Source organism: Ovis canadensis, chromosome 15 (assembly GCF_042477335.2).
Source record: "Ovis canadensis isolate MfBH-ARS-UI-01 breed Bighorn chromosome 15, ARS-UI_OviCan_v2, whole genome shotgun sequence".
Taxonomy (NCBI): domain Eukaryota; kingdom Metazoa; phylum Chordata; class Mammalia; order Artiodactyla; family Bovidae; genus Ovis; species Ovis canadensis.
The window spans coordinates 72999736-73021541 of record NC_091259.1 but is presented as its reverse complement, the minus strand read 5'-3'; the positions used below and the strand labels follow the sequence as shown (position 1 = coordinate 73021541).

General features: G+C 44.5%; 1 protein-coding gene across 2 annotated transcripts in view; it reads left to right on the top strand.

Moving 5' to 3' along the window:
* PAMR1 (peptidase domain containing associated with muscle regeneration 1) overlaps nucleotides 1-20729 on the top strand; it is a 187074-nt gene extending 166345 nt beyond the window's left edge. For both annotated transcript variants that reach the window (XM_069555118.1, XM_069555117.1), the window contains 5 exons: nucleotides 11255-11467; nucleotides 14106-14172; nucleotides 16461-16693; nucleotides 17648-17940; nucleotides 19658-20729. In XM_069555118.1, the coding sequence (XP_069411219.1) occupies nucleotides 11255-11467; nucleotides 14106-14172; nucleotides 16461-16693; nucleotides 17648-17940; nucleotides 19658-20194 (1343 nt within the window). In that variant the 3' untranslated portion in view covers nucleotides 20195-20729. The remainder of the gene's footprint in view (nucleotides 1-11254; nucleotides 11468-14105; nucleotides 14173-16460; nucleotides 16694-17647; nucleotides 17941-19657) is intronic.
* Nucleotides 20730-21806: the final 1077 nt, after the last annotated feature.

The following is a 21806-nucleotide window of genomic DNA, read 5'->3' as shown; positions in this document are numbered from 1 at the left end:
TGATCCTCCCCACTTGGCAGATTCATCCAGCCAGACATTTTTGAGTGTCTGTTAGGCACCAGGCACTGGTAAGGGTAAGGCAGGGCTCTTTGGTATATTTTCCTGCTTCATTTGGCAGAACTGTACACCAGTTCCAATTGTAGCCTTTTTCTGGCACACAGGAGAGTGGTTGTGCCATGCATTTCCCAGATACTACTACTTCTAGAAAGGTGTTTGGCAATAACGGTGATGATGAGGATGAGAGTTACTAAGTGGGCAGGATCTCAGGACTCAAATGTCCTCTGAAGCTCAGGACTCCTCTGCAAGGTCATCCTCTTCATCCCCAAGGCTAAACAGAATTTCCTTGCTTGGGCTATTTTCGCTGTGAGCACACTTTGCATTTGAAAAGCTGACGAGGAATGCCACTGGGGGACATTTTGGTAGTGATATTACCTACCCGTCCAGCCCCATCCCCTGGAGCTGACTCAGAAACATTCTGAGATTTGTGGGAGCCTTCCAGTGGTCATGTATGGATGTGAGAGTTGGACTGTGAAGAAAGCTGAGCCCTGAAGAATCGATGCTTTTGAACTGTGGTGTTGGAGAAGACTCTTGAGAGTCCCCTGGACTGCAAGGAGATCCAACCAGTCCATTCTAAAGGAGATCAGTCCTGGGTGTTCATTGGAAGGACTGATGCTAAAGCTGAAACTCCAATACTTTGGCCACTTCATACCAAGAGCTGACTCATTGGAAAAGATACTGATGCTGGGAGGGATTGGGGGCAGGAGGAGAAGGGGACGACAGAGGATGAGATGGCTGGATGGCATCACTGACTCGATGGACGTGAATCTGAGTGAACTCCGGGAGTTGGTAATGGACAGGGAGGCCTGGCATGCGGCGATTCATGGGGTCGCAAAGATTCGGACCCAACTGAGCAACTGGACTGAACTGAACTGAAGAAGACTTACTGAGCACATCCACCAGGTAGAAGATGACTAAGTTTCTATAGTTACATAAGTTACCCATCGACTCTAGCAAATGAGGATGTTGATTTTGAACAAAAGCAAAGTAACCAGGACTTTCTGAGGATTTTTTGAAGCAGACCCGTCTCCTAGGCACAGGGAGTTTCAGCTGTCTAATGAAATAGGCCATCTAAACACCAGAAAAGGGGTGTCCGAAAGACACAGTGTACCAGGAGCCAAGGACAATACTGATTAAGATCAAGTCGCTAATTGAAAGCCTCAGCCTCCAAATTGCTGCCAGATGAACAAATAGCAGTGTGCGCAGTCCAAGTATAATTTCACACGGGTGCTGTCTCATTCACAACCTTGGAAGGCTGGAAAACATCAGGGGGCAGAGTTCCATCAGCTGGACAGGGACAAAAAGGGTTTCAGTGGAGGGGTTATATCACCAGTTGGTGTCATTGTTCCTGGTTGGGGAAGACATTTTGGAGGTAAAAGATGTTGGGTCCAGAGGCACCAGACTCAGATACAAACTGAAGAGGAAGAAGTGAGAAAGGGATTCAAGCCTGTCCGAAGGCTGTCTCTGGGTGTTGGTCTCATATTAAGTTAGGTTTCCAGGATGAACGGAGTCCCAGTAAGAAAGTTAATGCTTTATGTATAAATAATATATATATTTTAGAAAACTTATGAATTTTTGCCCAACTAAAAAATTTGTGACATTTTGATTCCACTTGTTTGACTTAGTATGAATAGAATGCTAGATTTCTAATAAAAAACAGATATGCAATAAGCAACAAAGGGTTACTGTATTGCATAGGGAGCTATAGCAATATGTTGTAATAATCTCTAATGGAAAATAATTTAAAAATAATATATTGTATATGCATAACTGAATTACCTTGCTGTGCACCTGAAACATTGTAAGTCAACTATTCTTCACTAAAATATATATATTAAGAAAAAAAAAAAAAAGAAAGCTAATGCCTTTTCCAAATAGAATTGAAATGATCACAAATTGTTCCTTTGAATTTGGTGACGAGAACAGGTGGATAGCAGAGTATTTGAAGAGTTGAGGCTAACACCCCAGCTCACACTGCCAGCTAGATAATGGAGTCCTGAATGTTGTTGACCTTGGATCTGTGTCCCTTGCTGGAACTCTCAAGATACTCTTATAGCTCTAATAGTTCCTGTTAAAGAGACAGAGTGGTCCCCTTAATGTTTTGCTCAGATAGCTCTCTCATTACCCTAAATGTATCATTAACATAAAATTTGAGAAAAGAAATGTATGATTTTTTTAGGTGCAGTTTTGTAAAACACATCAGAGCATTTTTGTAAGCAATCAGCTTCCCAGGTGGCACTAGTGGTAAAGAATCTGCTTGCCAATGCAGGGGATGCAAGAGACGCAGGTTCGATCCCTAGGTGGGGAAGATCTCCTGGAAGACGAAAATTGCAAACCACTCTAGTATTCTGGCCTGGAGAATCCCATGGACAGAGGAGCCTGAAGGGCTATAGTTCATGAGGCTGTGAAGTGTCAGACACAGCTGAGCAACTGAACACACACACAGGGTATAAATAATAATCAAAGTAAGAGAGTTTAGAAGTGGGACAAGAACAGAGAAGGAGGACACTCTATGGGATGAGAGAGTAAGTTCAACATTTGCATCAGATGAAATGATCAGCCTCAGAAAGTCTGTGATTCTGAATTTCTTGGCAGCAAAGGCAAAAAAGAGAAAGGCCTTCGCTGGCATAGCTCTCATTGTGTATTAACGGAAAGCAAATACAAGTTCACTTGCAGATGCAAATATTGTTTGTGTTATTTTAATTCCTAATTCTTCCCTTTCCTTATGTAAAGGTGGGTGCTGGAGAAATGTTTTTCACTTCAACTTTGTAAATAACAGAAATTTAACCCTTTTTACACCAAACGTGTAAAAACTGGGTTCTTCCACCTTCCTGGGGAAAAAAAAAAAGGTAGCTAGACTTTATTATGCTAACACTATTACTGTTGACCCACTGACCTCCAGGCCCAGGCTCTTGCAGCTCTGCCTAAGGGCTTTCTCTGGCTCTCAGAGTCCATTGACTCATATATGAGCAAAGACTGGCGTGCTGAGGAATTAATGTTCATCTCAGGAATTAATGTTCATCTCATCATCCTTCAACACATGGTTGATGGTGGTCTGTAGGTAACAACTCATGTCCATTGCTCTCTGGGTGGTGTGACTCTGAGGCACAGTCTACACTGTCTTCCAGAGTTTCCCACTGGCATTGAAGCTCCATCGCCCCTAGTAGTAACTTTCTTAATAATACAAACTTTTGTGTCTTACTTTCCCACAATACTTTGGGCCCTCACTGGGATCACCACCTACATAAGCTACTTACACTCAAATCTATCTCTCCCAGCCTGCTTCTAGAAGAACCCAACCTAAAATAATTTGTGAAGATATTTCTCTGAGGAGCTAACTTAATCGAGTTATAGCGCTCAAGTCAGCTAGATCACCATTTGGTTGTTTCTTTAAAATATTGGGTAAGACTTTGATCAGTGCTAAGTAACATATATTTCAGGATTGCATTGTCTAAAGGGATGCTCAAAGTATGATTGTATTATTGGTTTAAAAAGATTCAATCTTAGATCCAAGAATTGATCTCTCTCTCTTTTGTCCCTTTCCCTCTCACACACACACTGTTCTCGGTGTGAAAGAGCCAGCCCAGTCTTTTGTGAGATTGTAGTACAAGTAAGTGGAGACGCCAGTAATGTTTCTAGAGAGAGCCTATGTCTCCCAAAGGACTTAAAAATCTGAAGGATTTGGTCATCCTCTGCCATCTACCATTTTTCAGACATGTGTTAGAAAGCGGCTGCTCCCATCATAAGGAAGCATTGCTGGGCCTGTGCTAATTGCGTCCTCCTTCCTAATTGTGCCCTTGATCAATTGGTCTCACTGCATTAACTGTAACACGTGCCCTGGTTAAATGGTAGTCTCTGTATCAACACATCTGTTTAGTATCACAAGGAGAACACACATGTGATACAATAGATTCCAACAAATCCCAAATGATTATTCTTAGCATAAACATCTAAAATAGAGCCTGGTTCCATTTCACCCAGGTTTCTGCCTGTAGATTAAGAGGTTATCATTCAGGCAACAAAAAGGCTGAGTTGTATTAACCCAGTTAATCGTACCTGATGGAATCTTTGGTGCAACCCAGACTACCGTCAATTGCTGTGGTTGGCTAGTATTTTCTGAGATGCCCCCTACACCTCTTTAAATTATTTAAGGCCCCAGTGATTACCTTTACTTTAATGTTTGGTTAGACGTTCCTATGTTCTGATATAATTTATAAGCAAAGTTAGACACTAGTCATTTAGGATGAAATGGTGCTAATGAAAAATTATATATGTGTGTCTCCATTCCCCTGACGACTTGGGGGTTAAGTCTCTGAAAGGCCTCAAACCATTTTTTAATAAGTGCTTACATAAGCACTTATTTTAATAAGGCGGGGAGGGCCTTGGGTTGTCTGGGTTTAAATGAAAATTTTTCATGTTAAAATTACAGAAACACATCTGCCAATATCTGATTCTGCTGGGCACAGAGGAGGCACTCATTGAATAGAGGATGCGAGAAAAGTCATCAGTGATACCAACAGCCAGCAGCAGTTCACAGGCCTTTACAGAAAGACATATTGGGCTTCCAGAAAGAAAAGTGATGGTTGAACTGTTTGGTTCCCAGGGGCTTTTTTCTATGTATTGTCTCCAAATTTGAACTGATAGCTTTGAGAAGAAAGGAAAAGACAAACACTCATGAATCTGGTGTATCATATTGAAATTCTAGATTCATTCATAAAAAGGTATTTTGTGAGCAAGGATAGAGTAATATAATGGAACAAGCAGTCTGCTTTCTTGCCGCAGCTGGATCTGCCTTCTGAATTTTGTGATCATGAGGGTGATGGGAAATGAACCCTCTCCCTAAATTAGGAGTGAAGAGTGTGAGCTTCCTTTTGTTGTAGTCAGTGTAGTTGATCTGAGCAGAGGGCACAAAGAAGGCGGTGTTATTTGCATGCACCAAAAAGCTGCTTCTCCTTATAATGTCTCTGCAGTATCCTGATACACTTCCTGATGTCTGTATCATCAGGTCCATTTTTTGTGGTCATGGCCCATAAAACCTTCTGGACCTGGTCATCTTAGCTATTATACCTTATACTGAGCATGCATCTTAGTGGATCAATCAGGGGAGAAAAGGATATAACTTTATTTGCTTTAAATCAACTTAAGTCCAACTCTGCTGCTGCTAAGTCACTTCAGTCATGTCCGACTCTGTGCGATCCCAGAGATGGCAGCCCACCAGGCTCCGCCATCCCTGGGATTCTCTAGGTAAGAACAATGGAGTGGGTTGCCATTTCCTTCTCCAATGCATGAAAGTGAAAATTGAAAGTGAAGTCGCTCAGTCATGTCTGACTCTTTGAGACCCCATGGACTGCAGCCCACCAGGCTCCTCCGTCCATGGGATTTTCCAGGCAAGAGTACTGGAGTGGGGTGCCATTGCCTTCTCCAAGTCCAACTCTAAGACCCACAATTCAGGCCCATGGGAAGTTCAGTCATTGCTGAAGCCAGCTCTGTACCCCAGGGTTGCAAAAGGTCCCTGGCTTTACACAGACAGCAGCAAATCAGTAAGGAGAATGCTTGGATGGTGTATTCTGGGTCCATACTGTTCAGCTTGGGGAAATCCATGTCTTAAGGCTCCTGTTCCCTTCAGGTCAAAACAGCCCTGCTGGTAGAGCTTGGCGGGTGGGATGCTGGAATCTGAGACTATCTGTGGAGGCTAGAGACCCTCTGATGAGATGTGGCCTTTCTAGTTGCCCTGCCAGTTGTCCTGCCCAAGATCTCCTAGGAGTGCGGAAAGCCAAACAAGCCCCATGCCAGGGGTTGACTTAACCACCTTTTGGGCTTCCAACACTCCCAGGAGTGCTGCCATGGGGAGGCATGAAGGGTTCTGATGTCCAGGGCTAAGAAAACAGCAGAACTCCCCAAACCAGGTCCTGAGCCACTTTTGGGTCCACATGATTTATTAAAGGGAGTACTTTCAGGATCAACCACTAAGAAAGCTGCAGAAGGAAAATGGGAAAGAGGAACAAGCCAAGCATGAGTGATTTGAACTGAACTCCCAGACTCAGCCCCGTCCTGTAAGGTGCTGGGAAGTGTAAATCACACCTTGAAGAACAGGAGTTGGGCCTTTGCGCTTCCACACCCGTCAGTCACTGGCTATAGACAACCCTGGGGCGAGCATGAAGGGGCCGAAAATCTAGGCAGTTTTTAGCTCCTCATATGCGCGAGATGGTGCCCACGCCAAGGGCAGTCTGTGAAGGTGGCAGGTGCCAGCTCTCAGCAGCAAAGCACACGTATAGAAGCAGAGCTTGGAAAAGGATAAGAGGAGACCTCGATGTGGCACCAACAGTGATCGCTACAAGGGCCATGCAAAGCGATCGCATCTCCTCTGTAAAGTGGTATCACAGGGAACTGCCTAATACTGCTGTCCTGAAGAGCAAAAGAAGACAAGGGAGAGAAGGTCTTTTTAAAACCATTTATCTGAAACAGTGTTGCAGAGAAGTGCATCCTGGGTACTGCCTCTGCTTACAAGGTAGCATGTAAAGGCATGCTAAACTTAATGTGTTTATATCCCTAGGCTGAGTCCCCAAAGTAATAGGACAATGTGCTATTTATGACTAATTATGGAATATTTTACTTAGCAAAGCAGGAGTTTGATGCTCCTTCACACCAGTGATGCAGATGTTTTAAATTCTCATTTGGCTTTGTGTGAAAACATCCATCCCACTGAGAAGAAATGAAATCAAAAGCTCTTGAAACATCAAATAGGAAAGAATCATGAGTCTGTTCAGTGGGAAGATACAGAGGTTTCTAAACAGAGAACCCACAGGGAGAAAAGAGAGATAGCTTTGAAATCTAACCTTAGGGAGATGCTCTGATGAGATGCAGATGGTCTATGAACCCAACAGGTAGAGGTCTAAACCAGGAGAGAAAAGGATAGATGAGGAAGTCTTAGAATTCTCTTCAAAAGCATCAGAGCAGAAGGTATAGCTTTGAAAAGCACAGGAAATAAATGAGGGAAGAGAGAATAATGCTCAGTAGATGTTTGATGTAAGAATATAATTTTAAGGCTTCATTACACAGGATTAAAATAGATGAATGTACAGAGACCATGTTTGGTACCCGGAAGTCTGAATCAACACACTGGACCCAGATCTGGAAACCCATTGCATTACCAAGAGACCAAAAAGTATTGCTTTGTACTTGAAAAGGTCCAATAATTAGATTCCTTTATGGATTTTTCTTTAAGGTGCATGCATTTGGGGAATTGATTTTTAAAGGCAGTTGGATGCTTTGTAAAGACAAACACAGGAAGTAGAGACTATGTGTAGTTTAAATTGCTACTCAAAACCAGACCAACCAGAAAAGTGTTATTATCTTGCTTCATAGATAAGGAAAACAAGACCTGAAAAGACTAATTTTCCCAGACCCTAGTTTATTAACTGGAAGAATGAGTACATTTTAACCTTTATTCTTTCTGCCCACAAACAGACATTTGTTGAATACCTGTGTATTTGAGCCTATAGCTATCTGATCCTGGAGGCCACTCTTTTTCCACCAGAGTCTAGTGACAAAACATTTAAATCTGAGTTCATGGAACATTGAATTACACTATGGTTATGCAGGATGGTAAAGAGATTTGCAGGGGGCAGAGAGGGTCTGAGAGTGCACACAAAAAAGGCATGAAGACTTAATGCTAGATTTATAGGCTTAGCGGGGGATACCCAAACCATTTCCTGACACTTTAAAAGATAATAGCTATAGGACAACAGCAAAATTATAAAATACACAATTTTATGGCTAACATTTTCCGATTATAAAACTTGAAAAAAATAGTAGAAAGAAGCAAGAAACATTCTCAATGTTACAAACCAGAGGTAACGACTGTAATTATTTTAAAGTATGCTTTTCCAGTCCTTTTTTTTCCTTTGGCTGCTTAAATTTTCTTTCTTTGGTTTTGATTTTGAACAGCTTTATACGCTATGTCTGTGTGTGATTTTCTTCATACTTATCTGGCTTGGGACCTTGTAAATCTGTAGGTCAGTGTCTTTCATCAGAAAAATTTCAGTTGTTATCTCTTTACATCTTGGTTTTCCTCCATTCTCTCCCTTTTCTTCTGGGATGCCAGTTAATGTATTTATTAACTTTCTTACTATATCTTTACATTTTCCTGTACATTTTTCATCTTTTTGTTTCTTAGGCTTCATACTGAGTCTTTTCTTTGAAGCCATCTTTCAGTTTGCCAGTGCCCTTCAGTTGCATCTGATTTGCTATTAAACTCACCCACTGAATTTTTTACTTTATGTCATTAGAACTTTTCTGTTCTAGATTTCTCCTTGGGTTACTTTTTAAGGTGAAAGTTTTCTTCCAAAGTCCTCAGTTTTATATTTTATTTCCCTGAACATTTTCAGTCTATTTACTTTTTAAGTCATGTCAGACAACTCCATTATCTGAATCCTTTATTAATCTATTTCTAACGTCTACGTTTCTCTTGAATTTCAGCCACATGGTCTCACCTTTCACTGAACCTTCCCTTGGAAGCATCATCCTGCTCAACCCTGGTCATATTTCATGAGCATAACTTGAAACCAAATGAAAGAGTAGACCTACAAGAGAAGTAGGCATGTGTCTTGATTTCAGACATGTCGTGTTAGAAAGGAATATGCGTTTCAGAATTACAGAAATGTGGCAGAATTCCTCCACCTTGGGCAGACGTGTTTAGGTATCCTGAGTCTGTTGCCCTTTAAATCTCCCTTTAAACCCTTTTCAATGACATGAAGAACCTGGATTGTCATGAGGCTTTATTACCTGGAAGGGCTTGAGAACTCTCCAAGGTTCCTGCCAGTTAAACCCACATGAAATGTAATAGAAATAGGACCCATCTCACAGGTAAGAGATCATGCAGTGGAAGCCTAATGGACCGTGAAGGTACTTACTTCTAAGCGGAGAAAAATCCAATGATTAGGCTTACAGTAAAAGTGATTTCTTGTATTCTAACTGAGGCTGACATGGCTAGAGGCTGGTTCATTTTCTTTCCGTATTCCAGGACAGGTCTTAAGTATCACTCAGCCTTTCTTGGCTGTGATCTCCAACAAGCAAAGTTCAAAATGAATGAGGAACTACACTTGAATTACACAAATCATAGCCCTTTGATAGTCTAACTGGTCACAGATTGAAGTCTCTGCCGGCACCAGACAGCTGGTGAGTGGGGACTGTGACCAAGGCAAGAATGTGATCCTGTCTAAGTAGAGAGCTCCTCCCCGCACCAGCTGATTCTTGCCCTGTGAGAATACAGACCCAGGGTTTCCAGAGCTAAATTTTGTCAGAAGCTAGTAATGCAGATTTTTATGAGACACTGTCTGATTTTTATGTTGACGGTGAATTCCATCCTCTGAAACTTGCAGGTATGACATATGTTTTGGGGATGATTGAAGTCTGTGGGCTCTTCCAGTTGTTTCCAGGCTACATATTCAGCTTTGACTGAGTCTGTACTATAAGAAGGCTTCCCTGGTGGCTCAGAGGTTAAAGCGTCTGCCCGCAATGCAGGAGACCTGGGTTCGAAGAAGGTGATCCGTCAATGAAGCAATATGGAAGGCTCTTTCTGCCTCTTCATTCCACATCATCCAGGGATTCCTAGAAGTATAAGCACTGGGATTTTTCTGAGTCCTCTTGAAGCTTCAAAAAGTGCAGTGCCTTCTCTATGCCATTTTGGTATTTTTAAACAACTCACTCAGTGAGATCCCTTTTTGACATTTAAAATGGGGCTTTGGCATCAACCACCAGGGAGATCACCCAGAATGCATAGTCCAAAGCACACAGTGTCATTGAGATCAGCTGTCATGTGAGCTGTGAGCAGTCTTAGAGTAGACAAACCAGGAGCTTGACCAGTTTAGCAACTTTGCCAAATTGCACATAGGAACAATGTATTAATTTTTAGTTCTGAAATATTGTGGAAGTGTTATATGAATGGATATTCATTTCTTGCCTGGAGGCAAGCAAGCAAGTTGTTTGAAAGGTAACTGGGACCCTTAAGGGAAGAAAAGAATGTCCGATGCATAACTGAGTTGTGTGGAGACTGTTTTATAATGTGCTCAGTTGTGTCTGACTCTGCTACTCGCCAGGCACCTCTGTCCATGGGATTTTTCAGGCAAGAATGCTGGAGTGGGTAGCCATTTCCTGCTCCAGGGGATCTTCCTGGATGAGAGATCAAACTTGTGTCTCCTGTATTGGCAGGCAGATTCTTTACCACTGAGCCACCTGGGAAGCCCCTGTGTATAGGGATGAGCCCATATCTTAGAAAAATGATTAAAAAGAGGCGAGGGAGCCTGATAGAGTGATTGGTATCTAAACTCAGTAATTAAAGGTTGAATTCTAAGGGGAGTTACTCTGTATCCTTAGGCAAGTAATATTCAGTATTGTACCATAATCCATTTGAGAAAAATATATTGTCTAGCTGATCGAGTATTTCCAGGATATATCTAATATCCTGTTCGGTGCTCAGGATAGTTTTGTTGATGCCAATTTTACTGAAAGGAGCTGTGCAGCGTGAATGAGAGAATAGAGATCTCCTATAATGAGTATTGTTACATGTTTAGATGAAAAGTTCTATTTGGAGATTAAGGGACTTTGTTGTATCTCTGAATTTATATTGGCTCTAGTGTTTTTTAATTACAACTTTTAACACACCCAGTGTTCTGGCAGATGAAATAGAAAATCTAAATTCATAAACGTGCTCTCATTTCTAATCTATTCTACTTTCTGGGAACAACAGAAATAGGAAACTGAATAGTCTGGTTTAATTGCCCAAGCTTCAGGGAATGAAGGAGATGATATTACAGTGCTGAAAACCAACAATCCTTGCATACTGAGGATAAAATCTAGGCAAAATGTTTATTTTGTCCAGACCTGTCCAGATTTCACAATTTAGGAAGCAAGTGAATGTGATTACATGAGAGCCTGATGTGGTGTCAAATTTATATATTTTTATATATATGGTGTGAAACAGTTCTCAATTTAAGAATAAATTGTTAAAACAAGAAGATATGTCTAATGCGTGCATTTTTCTGTTATGCGTTTTCTCTTGGTAATTCCTTTGAGTACCATTGTTAGCAGGCTGCATATCACTGCATTTTTAATTCAATGAGATGTGAAAAGATTCAATGCTACAATGAAATGCTTCAGACTCTTAATAACTCTCCTTTTCTTTTCTTTTCACTTTCAGTTCTTGAAGAAAGAAACTGCTCAGACCCCGGGGGCCCAGTCAATGGGTACAAGAAAATTACAGGAGGCCCTGGGCTTATCCACGGGCGCTATGCAAAAATCGGCACCGTCCTGACCTTCTTTTGTAACAGCTCCTATGTTCTCAGCGGTAATGAGATGAGAACTTGCCAGCAGAATGGAGAGTGGTCAGGGAAACAGCCAATCTGCATAAAAGGTGACTGGCAAATATTTCTGAAGTCTGTATAGATACGTGGAGTTGCTGAACATTTTGGTAGCTCCCATACCTGTTTTTGAAGCCCTGGGAAAAAAATTGCCTTTCTCTTTTAAGGTCTCACTGAAACCATACATTATTCTTATATTGATAACCATCCATAAAACATGTGCTTCTTTTTTGGATCGCCAAAGGACCAGTTTATCCTCATCACAATGTCTTGATGTGATCAAGAAGAGTGATGTACTTATCAGAGAAGTTTAGAGAGATGACAAGGCTGAGTTTTTTATGTGTAACCCCAAGGATAGAACTGAAACAATTAATATGTATTTATATGGCTACATTTATCTATCCTCTGTGCAACATTAAGTCAATGCAAGAAATAAAGATACAATGGAAGCATCATCCTTGTCAGCCTGTGTGGAGGGAGGTTTGAAATGTTACAATGTTTAAAAGCATCTTTAAAAGACAATAAACCCTTGAGCATTCAAAGGAGAGTCATAGAGCAAATGAGTGGTGTGTATTCTGAGAAATATGAGCTCCAATTCTCCTGTAGCAGGGAGGACTGGAGCCCCTTTGGGAAATAGGGAAGGATTTACTGAGATAAAGAGGAGTTGGGACAATATTCCAGTTGGAAGACAAAAAGTGGTATAGGCAGAAGTGAAAGAAACATGGTAAGTAAAAAAATGAGTCAATCAGGGAATCTGAGAGGTAAATTTTAAAAGGTAGTTTGAGACCAGAACAAATGGGAATTTGCATAAGGAAGTCTGGACCTGACTCCATGACCGTAGGCATGTGTAGTTTTATATATATATATATATCATGTATATTTGACAGAGATATATATGCAATTTTATTTCTCTGTCTACTTTTTGTTTGTTTTTGGCTGTGCTGGTCTTCGTTGCTCTGCGAGCTTTTCTCTAGTTGTGGAGAGTGGAAGCTGCTCTTTGTTGCAGCGGCTTCTTGTGGAGGACGGGCTCTAGGGTGGGTAGGCTCAGTAGGTGAGGTTTCCAGGCTCTAGAGCACAGGTTTCCGAGGTCAGTCGTTGCGCACACAGGCTTGGTTGCTCCATGCTATGTGGATCTTCCAGCATCAGGGATGATCTGTGTCTCCTGCATTGGCAGGCAGCTCCTTACCACCGAACCAACAGGGAAGCCCCGTAGTTTCTTGTTAAATTGATTCACTTGTTGCTCCAAGTTGACAGTAGCTCTCTTTTCAGTAGCAGGACTGAGCAAGTAACACACACACACACACACACACACACACACACACACAACTATCTAGTTGTTTCCTGAAGAAAAGCATATCCTTGGCCTAGATTATCCAGATAATTGCTTCAATCCTCCACTTTGCCTTCTGAGTGTTTGTCAACAACCTGAATCATGGGAAAAGGAATGAAAGAACAAGTCTGTGAAAGGAAGACTTTAGACTTTAGCCAGGAGCGACCTTCATCCCCACCAACACAGACTATGATTCTTGATTTCATTAGGTATGGACATGGTGTTATCTATGTCCTTGGAGATTTTTTGTTAACTCTTCTCTTACAAATTAATACAACTAGAGTTCCCTAGGTTGCTAATTAGACAAATGTTGGCTGCTTGATTGGGAAAGTGAGATGGGAAGGATTCCTTTTCACTTGTGAAGAAAGAGACTTCAACAAAATTAAACCAGGCTTTGAGTTGCCCTCAAAGGATCATTAGAAGCCTTAATTGCAGAGAAAGGACCTGGAGGAATCAGTTACTCAAGACTTATTGTTGGTTGACACTGCTGTTCAGTTTTAAATGAGAACCTTGTGCTTTCCTATCTTGGGCTACATTTTAGAACCTTGCCATCGGCTTTTATTCCGTATTGATCTAGTTTGCTAATACTGTGAACGGATAATTCTATTAACTACTATTGCTTCATATCACTGAGCATCCCTGGTGACTCAGACAGGAAAGAATCTGCCCTGCAAGGCAGGAGACACGGGTTTGATCCCTGGGTTGGGAAGATGCCCTGGAGGAGGGCATGGCAACCCACTCCAGTATTCTTGCCTGGAGAAGTCCATGGACAGAAGAGCCTGGTGGGCTCCAGTCTGTGGGGTCACAAAGAGTCAGACACAACTGAGTGACTAATCCTTTCACATCTTCATATCACCTGGGTGGAGCAGCTCTGCAGACGTGTTTATTCTACTTGGGTTCTTCAAAGGGGGCTGCCATTTTGTTAATAAATGAAACTCAGCATGCTCTATTTTTTTAAAAATTCATTTATTTACTTTGGGCCATTCTGGGTCTTAGTTGCACTCATGGGCTTCTCATTGGGGTGGCTTCGCTTGTTACAGAGTACACACGGTAGAGCATGGGCTCAGTATTTGTGGCTCACAGGCTTAGTTGCCCTGCAGCATGTGGGATCTTCCTGGACGAGGGATCGGACCCAGCTCTCCTTCACTGGCAGGTGGATTCTTAACCACTGGACCACCAGGGAAGTCTCAGCATGCTCTTTTGCTAAGCGAGCTGTTCATGCTTGGCTGACACGTCTCACTTCTGAGAGCCTGGGGAATGTGCACTGGTGTCCAGAGAGGGTGGTCAGGTATGAATCTGAATTCATGGTGTGAACAGTTAGTATGGGAAAGGATTATGCAGCTTTATCTTTTTCTTTCTAGCCTGCCGAGAACCAAAGATCTCAGACCTGGTGAGACGGAAAGTTCTTCCAGTGCAGGTTCAGTCAAGGTGAGGTTGAAACACCTGAGCTCTGCTTTAAAGTCAAATGACCATTCCTTTCTCCACCCCCTTTCCCTACTTGTGTTTGGCCAAAGACAGTCTGAGGTTTCTTAGGGACACTCCGTGTTGACTTGCCAGGAAAGAAAAGGGCTTGTTAGATGGAGGCTTATTAGCTAGCTGCCTTTAGCCAAGAGGTAGCAACTGTTGGAAGATGTACAGGTTTCACTGGATCGTGGGAAAGTCAGTGACTGGTTGGAAGCCAGACTTTAAGATGGCCTTTCAGGAGCTGGATTTTAATACTTGAGTCCTTCTAAAATGACTGTGTATTTATCATGCAGCTTTTAGGGAGATGGCATTCCTACCAAACACAGTCAGTTGTGGCTTAGGAAGATGTCTTTGGTAGTGATCAATCAGATAAGGCAGGCTGGTGGACTAGCCCCTGATGAACGATGTGAAGCCTCGGTGTGTGGGTGGTGGGGGGGACGGGGTTGGGCGGGGTCGTGGGGCGGGACGCCCACCTAGTCTTTCTCCTGGAAAGAGAGAGGTGGGGACCCCTGGTGGCAAGCTAGGGAAGTTGCTTCCACCGGATTTCAATGAGGCTTAATGCCTGGCTTCCTTCAGTTCCCTACTCAGTTTTTACCTGGCAGAGAGATCCTCCATGACAGTCCTTTTAAAAAGATAGCACCCTTACCTCCACCCTGACTGCTGAGCTGACTTCTTTACCCAGTATTTTCTGACCTTTACAGAGATCTCCAATTTTCACCTGGCATCCATCTTCATCTATTGTCCTACTGACATTTGTTTGTCTATTTGTTCAATTTCAGTCTCCTCACAACCCACCAAAAAAATTGTGAAAGTTACACGTGCAAGAACGTTTCCTGTTTAGTTCATGCTGAACTTCTAGTACCTAGAATAGTGCCTGCCGCATAGTGGACACCCCCAGAATAGTGAATGAGTGAATGACTGGATGGGACGGACGGGTTCAAGTGCTGTTTCTGTCATCTCTCTTTAGTGCTGGCTCTTCTTAGGCAAATTCCTAAATTTGCAGAGCCTTTAGTTTCCTCTTTTCAAAAATACGGGCAATCACACTAACGTTTGTCTCTAGGAACTGTTAAAGGATTAAATGCAAGGCAGATATCTTCCTGGAAGATTCACTGCTGGAGCAAGGATATGATGGTCTTCAGCAGACAGGCTCATTCAGGAACCCCCAAAGGCAATGCAAAGCTTCAGTGGCCAAAACCTGAGCTTGTTTGCAAGTACAGAAGCCCCCTGAGCTACAGACCTGGTTCTAAATACGAGCTAAAGCTCTGTAGAATGGAATCAATGTAGGTGGAATATTTGCTCTGAGCAAAGCATTGTACAGACACGTGAAACATTTCTTACAATGGTATTCTCACCAGGGTGAGACTTGTGACCGCCCAGTGCTGTCTGGGGTCCTGTCTAAGCTTCCTGTGTACCCTTCAGCATCCCCACCTACCTCTCTGGACTTCCTTTCTCCATGCATTTAACAGGGATGAAAACATTGATTCCTAAAGGAAATCTCACTTGTCAGTTAATTGTCATTATGCACTGATATAAAATGAGCAGAAGCTGTGTAGTGTGCATACCTCTCTCCCAAGAACCCCAGAGTGGCCTCTGGGGTTTCAACGTCAGGGCGCATTTAAAAGGCCTTTTCACATCGGCACACAACGCTTCTTATTTCTCCCAATCAGTGCGCTCTGAGAGAAGGTTCTGTTCTCTGAGGTGGACTAATTACATCCGTTAATTGCTAAATCAAGCTACTGTATCAACACAGTTTAGTTTGAGTCAATTCCTTATATTGCTCCATTATGATAATGGTTACAGCAGAGCAGTCACTTGGATTTCTTTCCTTGAAATTAACTTCTTTTCTTGTTTAATTTCACAATTAATTTGTGTGTGTGTGTGTGTGCATGTATAGCGTACCTTTGGATAGCAGCTATTATGTCAGATATTATGCTCTTTGGTTAAAACCCTGGGGAGCTGGAGGCATGCCAGAAATGGAAATGGAGGAATAAAGAGGAGGTTGAAGTGTGCAAGAAAATCTGCTCAGTGGCAGAAGAGATGTGTGTGTGTGTGTGTGTGAGGGAGAGACAGAGACAGAGAGAGGTAAGGGGAGAAAGGGAGAGTGAGTCACCCACACACACAGGATGAGATAGCTGTTGTTTTCTTCCTTCGTAACTGAACATCTTTGTGCAGCTTGGCACAGATACTAAAAGGGCTGTAATGACTGTCTCCTGCCCTCCTCTCTCTCTCCGGGCCCCTCTGCCGTGATGCAGGGAAACGCCATTACACCAGCTATACTCATCAGCCTTCAGCAAGCAGAAACTGCAGGACGCCCCTACCAAGAAGCCAGTCCTTCCCTTTGGAGACCTGCCACCTGGGTACCAGCATCTGCACACCCAGCTCCAGTACGAATGCATCTCACCCTTCTACCGCCGCCTGGGCAGCAGCCGGAGGACATGTCTAAGGACCGGGAAGTGGAGTGGCCGTGCCCCGTCCTGCATCCCTAGTGAGTCAAGGCTTGTCCTTGCACTAAAACAGCTTACATCTCTCATGGCTGCCTATGAAAAGCCCCTGACCCTCTTGATGACTTTTGGGGGAAAAAACCCTTGTCCAAAAGAATAGTCCTCTAATACTTTCCCTCAGCTTGGTGAAGTCTGAAATTCCACAGTTAGAGTTTCCTTCCTTTGGCTTAAACTTATTACCCAGGAGAGATGATTAAATCCTAGATGAATTTTTGAGGAAGAGGGGGCATACTTTCTTGTGGATGATTTTATCATATTTGCTTGGAGAAAAGGGACAGAGCAGTCATTAAGCACCAAATGGAGAAGGGATTGAAGGCGCCAGAGAACCTCTATTTATGCCATATTGGTTACATGAGCCCCAGTTTTCATCCTCATCACCCAATGGTATTAATTACATTATTGTTAGTAAGTAATGAGGTATCAGTTACTTACAGGTTATAATAATGATTACTGAGATAATACATGGAAATGTCTTGAATGGGCTTTTGCACATACTAAGCTACTACCCCCATCCTTTTTGTTAGAGAAGAGTATGGCTTAGTTCGAGGTGGTCATCTTTATAGCAACAGTCATGATATTTTGAGTCAATGTATATACATCATCTCATCCACTCTCTGCAAGAACCTAGGAGACAGTTGTGATTACTGTATCCATTTTGCAGGCAGGAAGACTGAGGCTCTAAGAGATTAGGCAACTTACCCAGTAAGTGCCTGGGATGGTAAGACTCCCAATTATAACCCTCGACTTTATAGTCAAGCATGTTAAGGTGGTTGATTAGTATTTAAAGGAAAAAAAAAAAAAAACAGGTTAGATGCTCTGTGGTCTTGACCCCTGTCGGGCCCACCTTTCCAGATATATGCTCTGTTGGTTGATTGACACATTCTCCTCTGGATGGGGAGGTCTGAGTTTATCTCACTGAGCTGGTGCTTTCTCCGTAGTTTGTGGGAAAACCGAGAACGTCTCTGCTCCGAAGACCCAGGGCACGCGCTGGCCGTGGCAGGCTGCCATCTACAGGAGGGCCGGCGGGGTGCACGGGGGCGGTCTGCACAAGGATGCCTGGTTTCTGGTCTGCAGCGGTGCCCTGGTCAACGAGCGCACGGTGGTGGTGGCTGCCCACTGTGTCACCGACCTGGGGAGGGTCACCGTGATCAAGACGGCAGACCTCAAAGTCGTCCTGGGGAAATTCTACAGGGATGACGACCGGGATGAGAAGAGCATCCAGAGCTTGCGGGTGAGAGAGGGCTGCAGCCTGGAAGTCTGGTTTCTTTCTCGGCAGCCCCCAGCACCGGGAGCGCAGTCATTCTGTCAGTATGTTACCTTGGCATCCAGTCCAGAGCCTGGAAATATTAGGCACATGCACGCTCAGTTGCTCAGTACCGTCAGACTCTTTGCGACCCCGTGGACTGTAGTCCACCTCTGTCCATGGAATTCTCCAGGCAAGCAGACTGGAGTGGGTTGCCATGCCCTCCTGCAGGGGATCTTCCTGACCTAGAGGTTGAACCCATGTCTTTTGCATCTCCTGCACTGGCAAGCAGATTCTCTACCAACTGTGCCACCTAGATGCCTAACCTTTCGTGATTGGCAGACACTAGAAAGGGGCATCTAGAAAGACTACGGAGTCTTCCCTCGCCCCCCCCCAAAATTTTTAAATAAGATAATAAAAAATATCTTCTATCATTGGGGTCATTGAAAGGTAACCAACCACCTATTATGTTTAGGACACGGTGTTAGGTAGACTGTGAGGACATAGAGGCTCCTAATAAATTTCTAATATTATTTTCTTTCCCTACCTATCTCCCTCCTTCTGTACCATCCACCCTCTCATGCAGTCTAGCTCATCCACCTGTCCATCCATCCATCCATTGTTGGGTTCCCACAGCATGCCATTCACTGGGAATACACAGAACTGAACAAGGCATGATTTTTGCCCTGAAGAGTCCACAGGCTAGGGGAAGAGACAGACCAGTATATTGTGACTAATCCAGCACAATAGAATCCCTGGGCAAATGAGCTCAGATATAGAACAAGTCTATAAAAATGTTGTAGCGTATCACAGATGTAAGCTCCAGGGGGCCCCATCAAAGAGGGTGATGAGCAAGAATGGGGATAATCAGGGGAAGCTTGCTGGAAAAGTCTTGTGGACCATCCTAGGTGAAGCTCTATCTTACTGGCTTGATGGTAAATGAAATGTTTACAGTGGACCAGAGGTTGCCAGCTGGTAGCCTGTAGAGGTTTGTGTTTTGATAGTGCTAATGTATATTTTTTTTTAATCAGTTAGTTGCCAACATTCGGAGAAGGCAATGGCAACCCACTCCAGTCTTCTTGCCTGGAAAATCCCATGGACGGAGGAGCCTGGTAGGCTGCAGTCCATGGGGTCACTAGGACTTGGACATGACTGAGCAACTTCACTTTCACTTTTCACTTTCATGCATCGGAAAAGGAAATGGCCACCCGCTTCAGTATTCTTGCCTGGAGAATCCCAGAGATGAGGGAGCCTGGTTGGCTGCCATCTCTGGGGTCGCACAGAGTCGGACACGACTGAAGTGACTTAGCAGCAGCAGCAGCAGCAGCCAACATTTAAAAACCAGGAGGTTTCAGCCAGAGGTCTGGAGTCTATTCTCTGGCAAAATGAGCATCTCTGCACGGCAGTGGTCAGCTGAGCAAAAAATGGTGTGCCTCTTTGCCTGGGGTGTGGCACTCTGGTCCTTCGAAGCCTCGCTTGTCCACTCCACTTATTTAAAAACCACCTGCCAGCCCTGGTAGCCATTTCAGTTTGCAACCCTAGAAACAGAGCAATTGCTTTCTATGATCCACTGAGTGCAGTGTGTCCAAATAATTGCAGCTGACTCTCAGATATTTTCTCCTGATAATTTAGCCCCAGGGCTTGCCTGTTGCCGTCACCGTGGAGTCGGCCGCTCACCATTGCTGTCCATTCTTTACCTTCATAGATTTCTGCAATCATCCTCCATCCCAACTACGACCCCATCCTGCTGGATACGGACATTGCCATCCTGAAGCTCCTGGACAAGGCTCGCATCAGCACCCGCATCCAGCCCATCTGCCTGGCGGCCCCTCGGGATCTCAGCACCTCCTTCCAGGAGTCCAGCATCACTGTGGCCGGCTGGAACGTCCTGGCGGATGCCAGCAGCCCCGGCTACAAGGACGACACGCTGCGCTCAGGGGTGGTGAGGGTGGCGGACTCGCTGCTGTGTGAGGAGCAGCACGAGGCGCAGGGGATCCCGGTGAGCGTCACGGACAGCATGTTCTGTGCCAGCCGGGACCCTGCAGCCCCTTCCGACATCTGCACAGCTGAGACGGGGGGCATCGCGGCTGTGTCCTTCCCAGGCCGGGCATCCCCGGAGCCCCGCTGGCACCTGGTGGGGCTGGTCAGCTGGAGCTATGACAAGACGTGCAGCCACAGCCTCTCCACGGCCTTCACCAAAGTGCTGCCTTTTAAAGACTGGATCGAGAGAAACATGAAGTGAGCCACAGGCCCAGGGAGGAGTGTTTCTGTGCAGCCGTCCGTGTGTGTCAGCCGGGGCGGTACAGACCCAGAGTGGGATTCTGCCTGTGAATTTCGCTGTGCCCCTGGGCTTCTGATTTCAAAATCAGTGGAGGGCGAGTCGAGCTTACTTTCTGGTAGGCCATTGCCTCCCTGACTGCTGGGGTCCTCTGGAAGATTCCCACGCTGCTTATAAGAACTCAGTTTCTTCCAAAGAGACTATGTGAGTGGCAAAGAAATTCACCCCATTCTACCAACCCAGTGGCCTTCCCCGCCCACCTCTTGGGGATGAACCAGATGCCATGGGTTAGCTCCGGTCGAGAGAAAGTCGAGACCGGATTCATCAGGTCTCTTCCAAGGCTCCAACCAGACTGATTTCCAAAGAGCCACCGGCAGGCCGGCCCCAGACAGCAAGCCTGGCTGTGGCATTGGCTGTATTGCAGAGTGGTCCTTTTCCTTCCCAGTCACCTGTACATACTTTAATAAAACCAGGGTTGGCTTCTGACCCACGGAACACATGTCCTATGGCTCTGATTCCTGCCTGCAGCCTTTCTGAGCTACGTGTGTTGGGACCGGTGGCTGGAGGCAGCCTTTTAATAGATCATCATTCCCAAATAATGCATATAGCAAAGCCAGTGCCATCTTTTCAATGCCAGTGCTTGCAGTTTGCTGTTCATAGGGAAGGAGGGAAAGGGGATGGGCACCATCAGATAAGGCACAAGCAGAGGAAAATACCAGGGACTTGACAATTTCTAGTGTCCCCTCTGGTTCTCAGGTTCTGCATTCAAGCACAACACCCTGCTTTGAATCTCCAGAAATCTCTAGGACATATTTTCATAGCATCTGAATTGGAATCACCTATTTATTCACACTTGATTGAGATATGCCAAGAACCCGCTACTTCATTCTTCTCTATAACTTACACAACTTTCCTTTCAAGCCCCACGCCTGACTCCCACTGCATAGCAGAGGAAGAAAAAACCGAATCCAATCTGGTCCCTGAAGGGGTCTTTTCAGGAACATTCTCTTTTGGGGATGACTTGCTCTTTTATCCTTTCTCCCCAGCTTTCACCAGATTCCTCCTGTCCCAGATGGTACCATGGAGGCATAAGTGACTTTGAGCCCTGGGACACCAGAGGACTCCTGAGTTTCTGCAGGCTCTTGACTGTGTGTGGTCTCACTTTCTCATTCCTGGGTGTTGGGGGATTGCTCAGGTCTGTAACGAGTGTAACTTGTGCGGAGTTCTCTCTGCTTCCCTAGGACTCTGAGGTCCTCCCCGCTCACTTGGCTGCTCTTTGGGTCTGGCTTGCACTGATACTGCTGAGATCCAGGGGGACTCTGTCTTGACACTGGTTTGTTGGGGTTACTCAGCCTCCTGGTTACAGTGGCAGCCTTCTTGGGAGGCTCCCCAGCTAGCCTTTCAGTGATCTCCTCTTCCTCCCCTGAAGGCTTGTGGAACATCTTGGTCTTTTCCATACCTCCTGAGGCCTGAAAGCCCAAGGTTGGTTCAGGACACCTGGGGGACAGTCCCATCCTACAGACCCCAACAGAAACTCTTCCTCCCTTATCAGAGAGAACTTCAACCCCAAGGACTT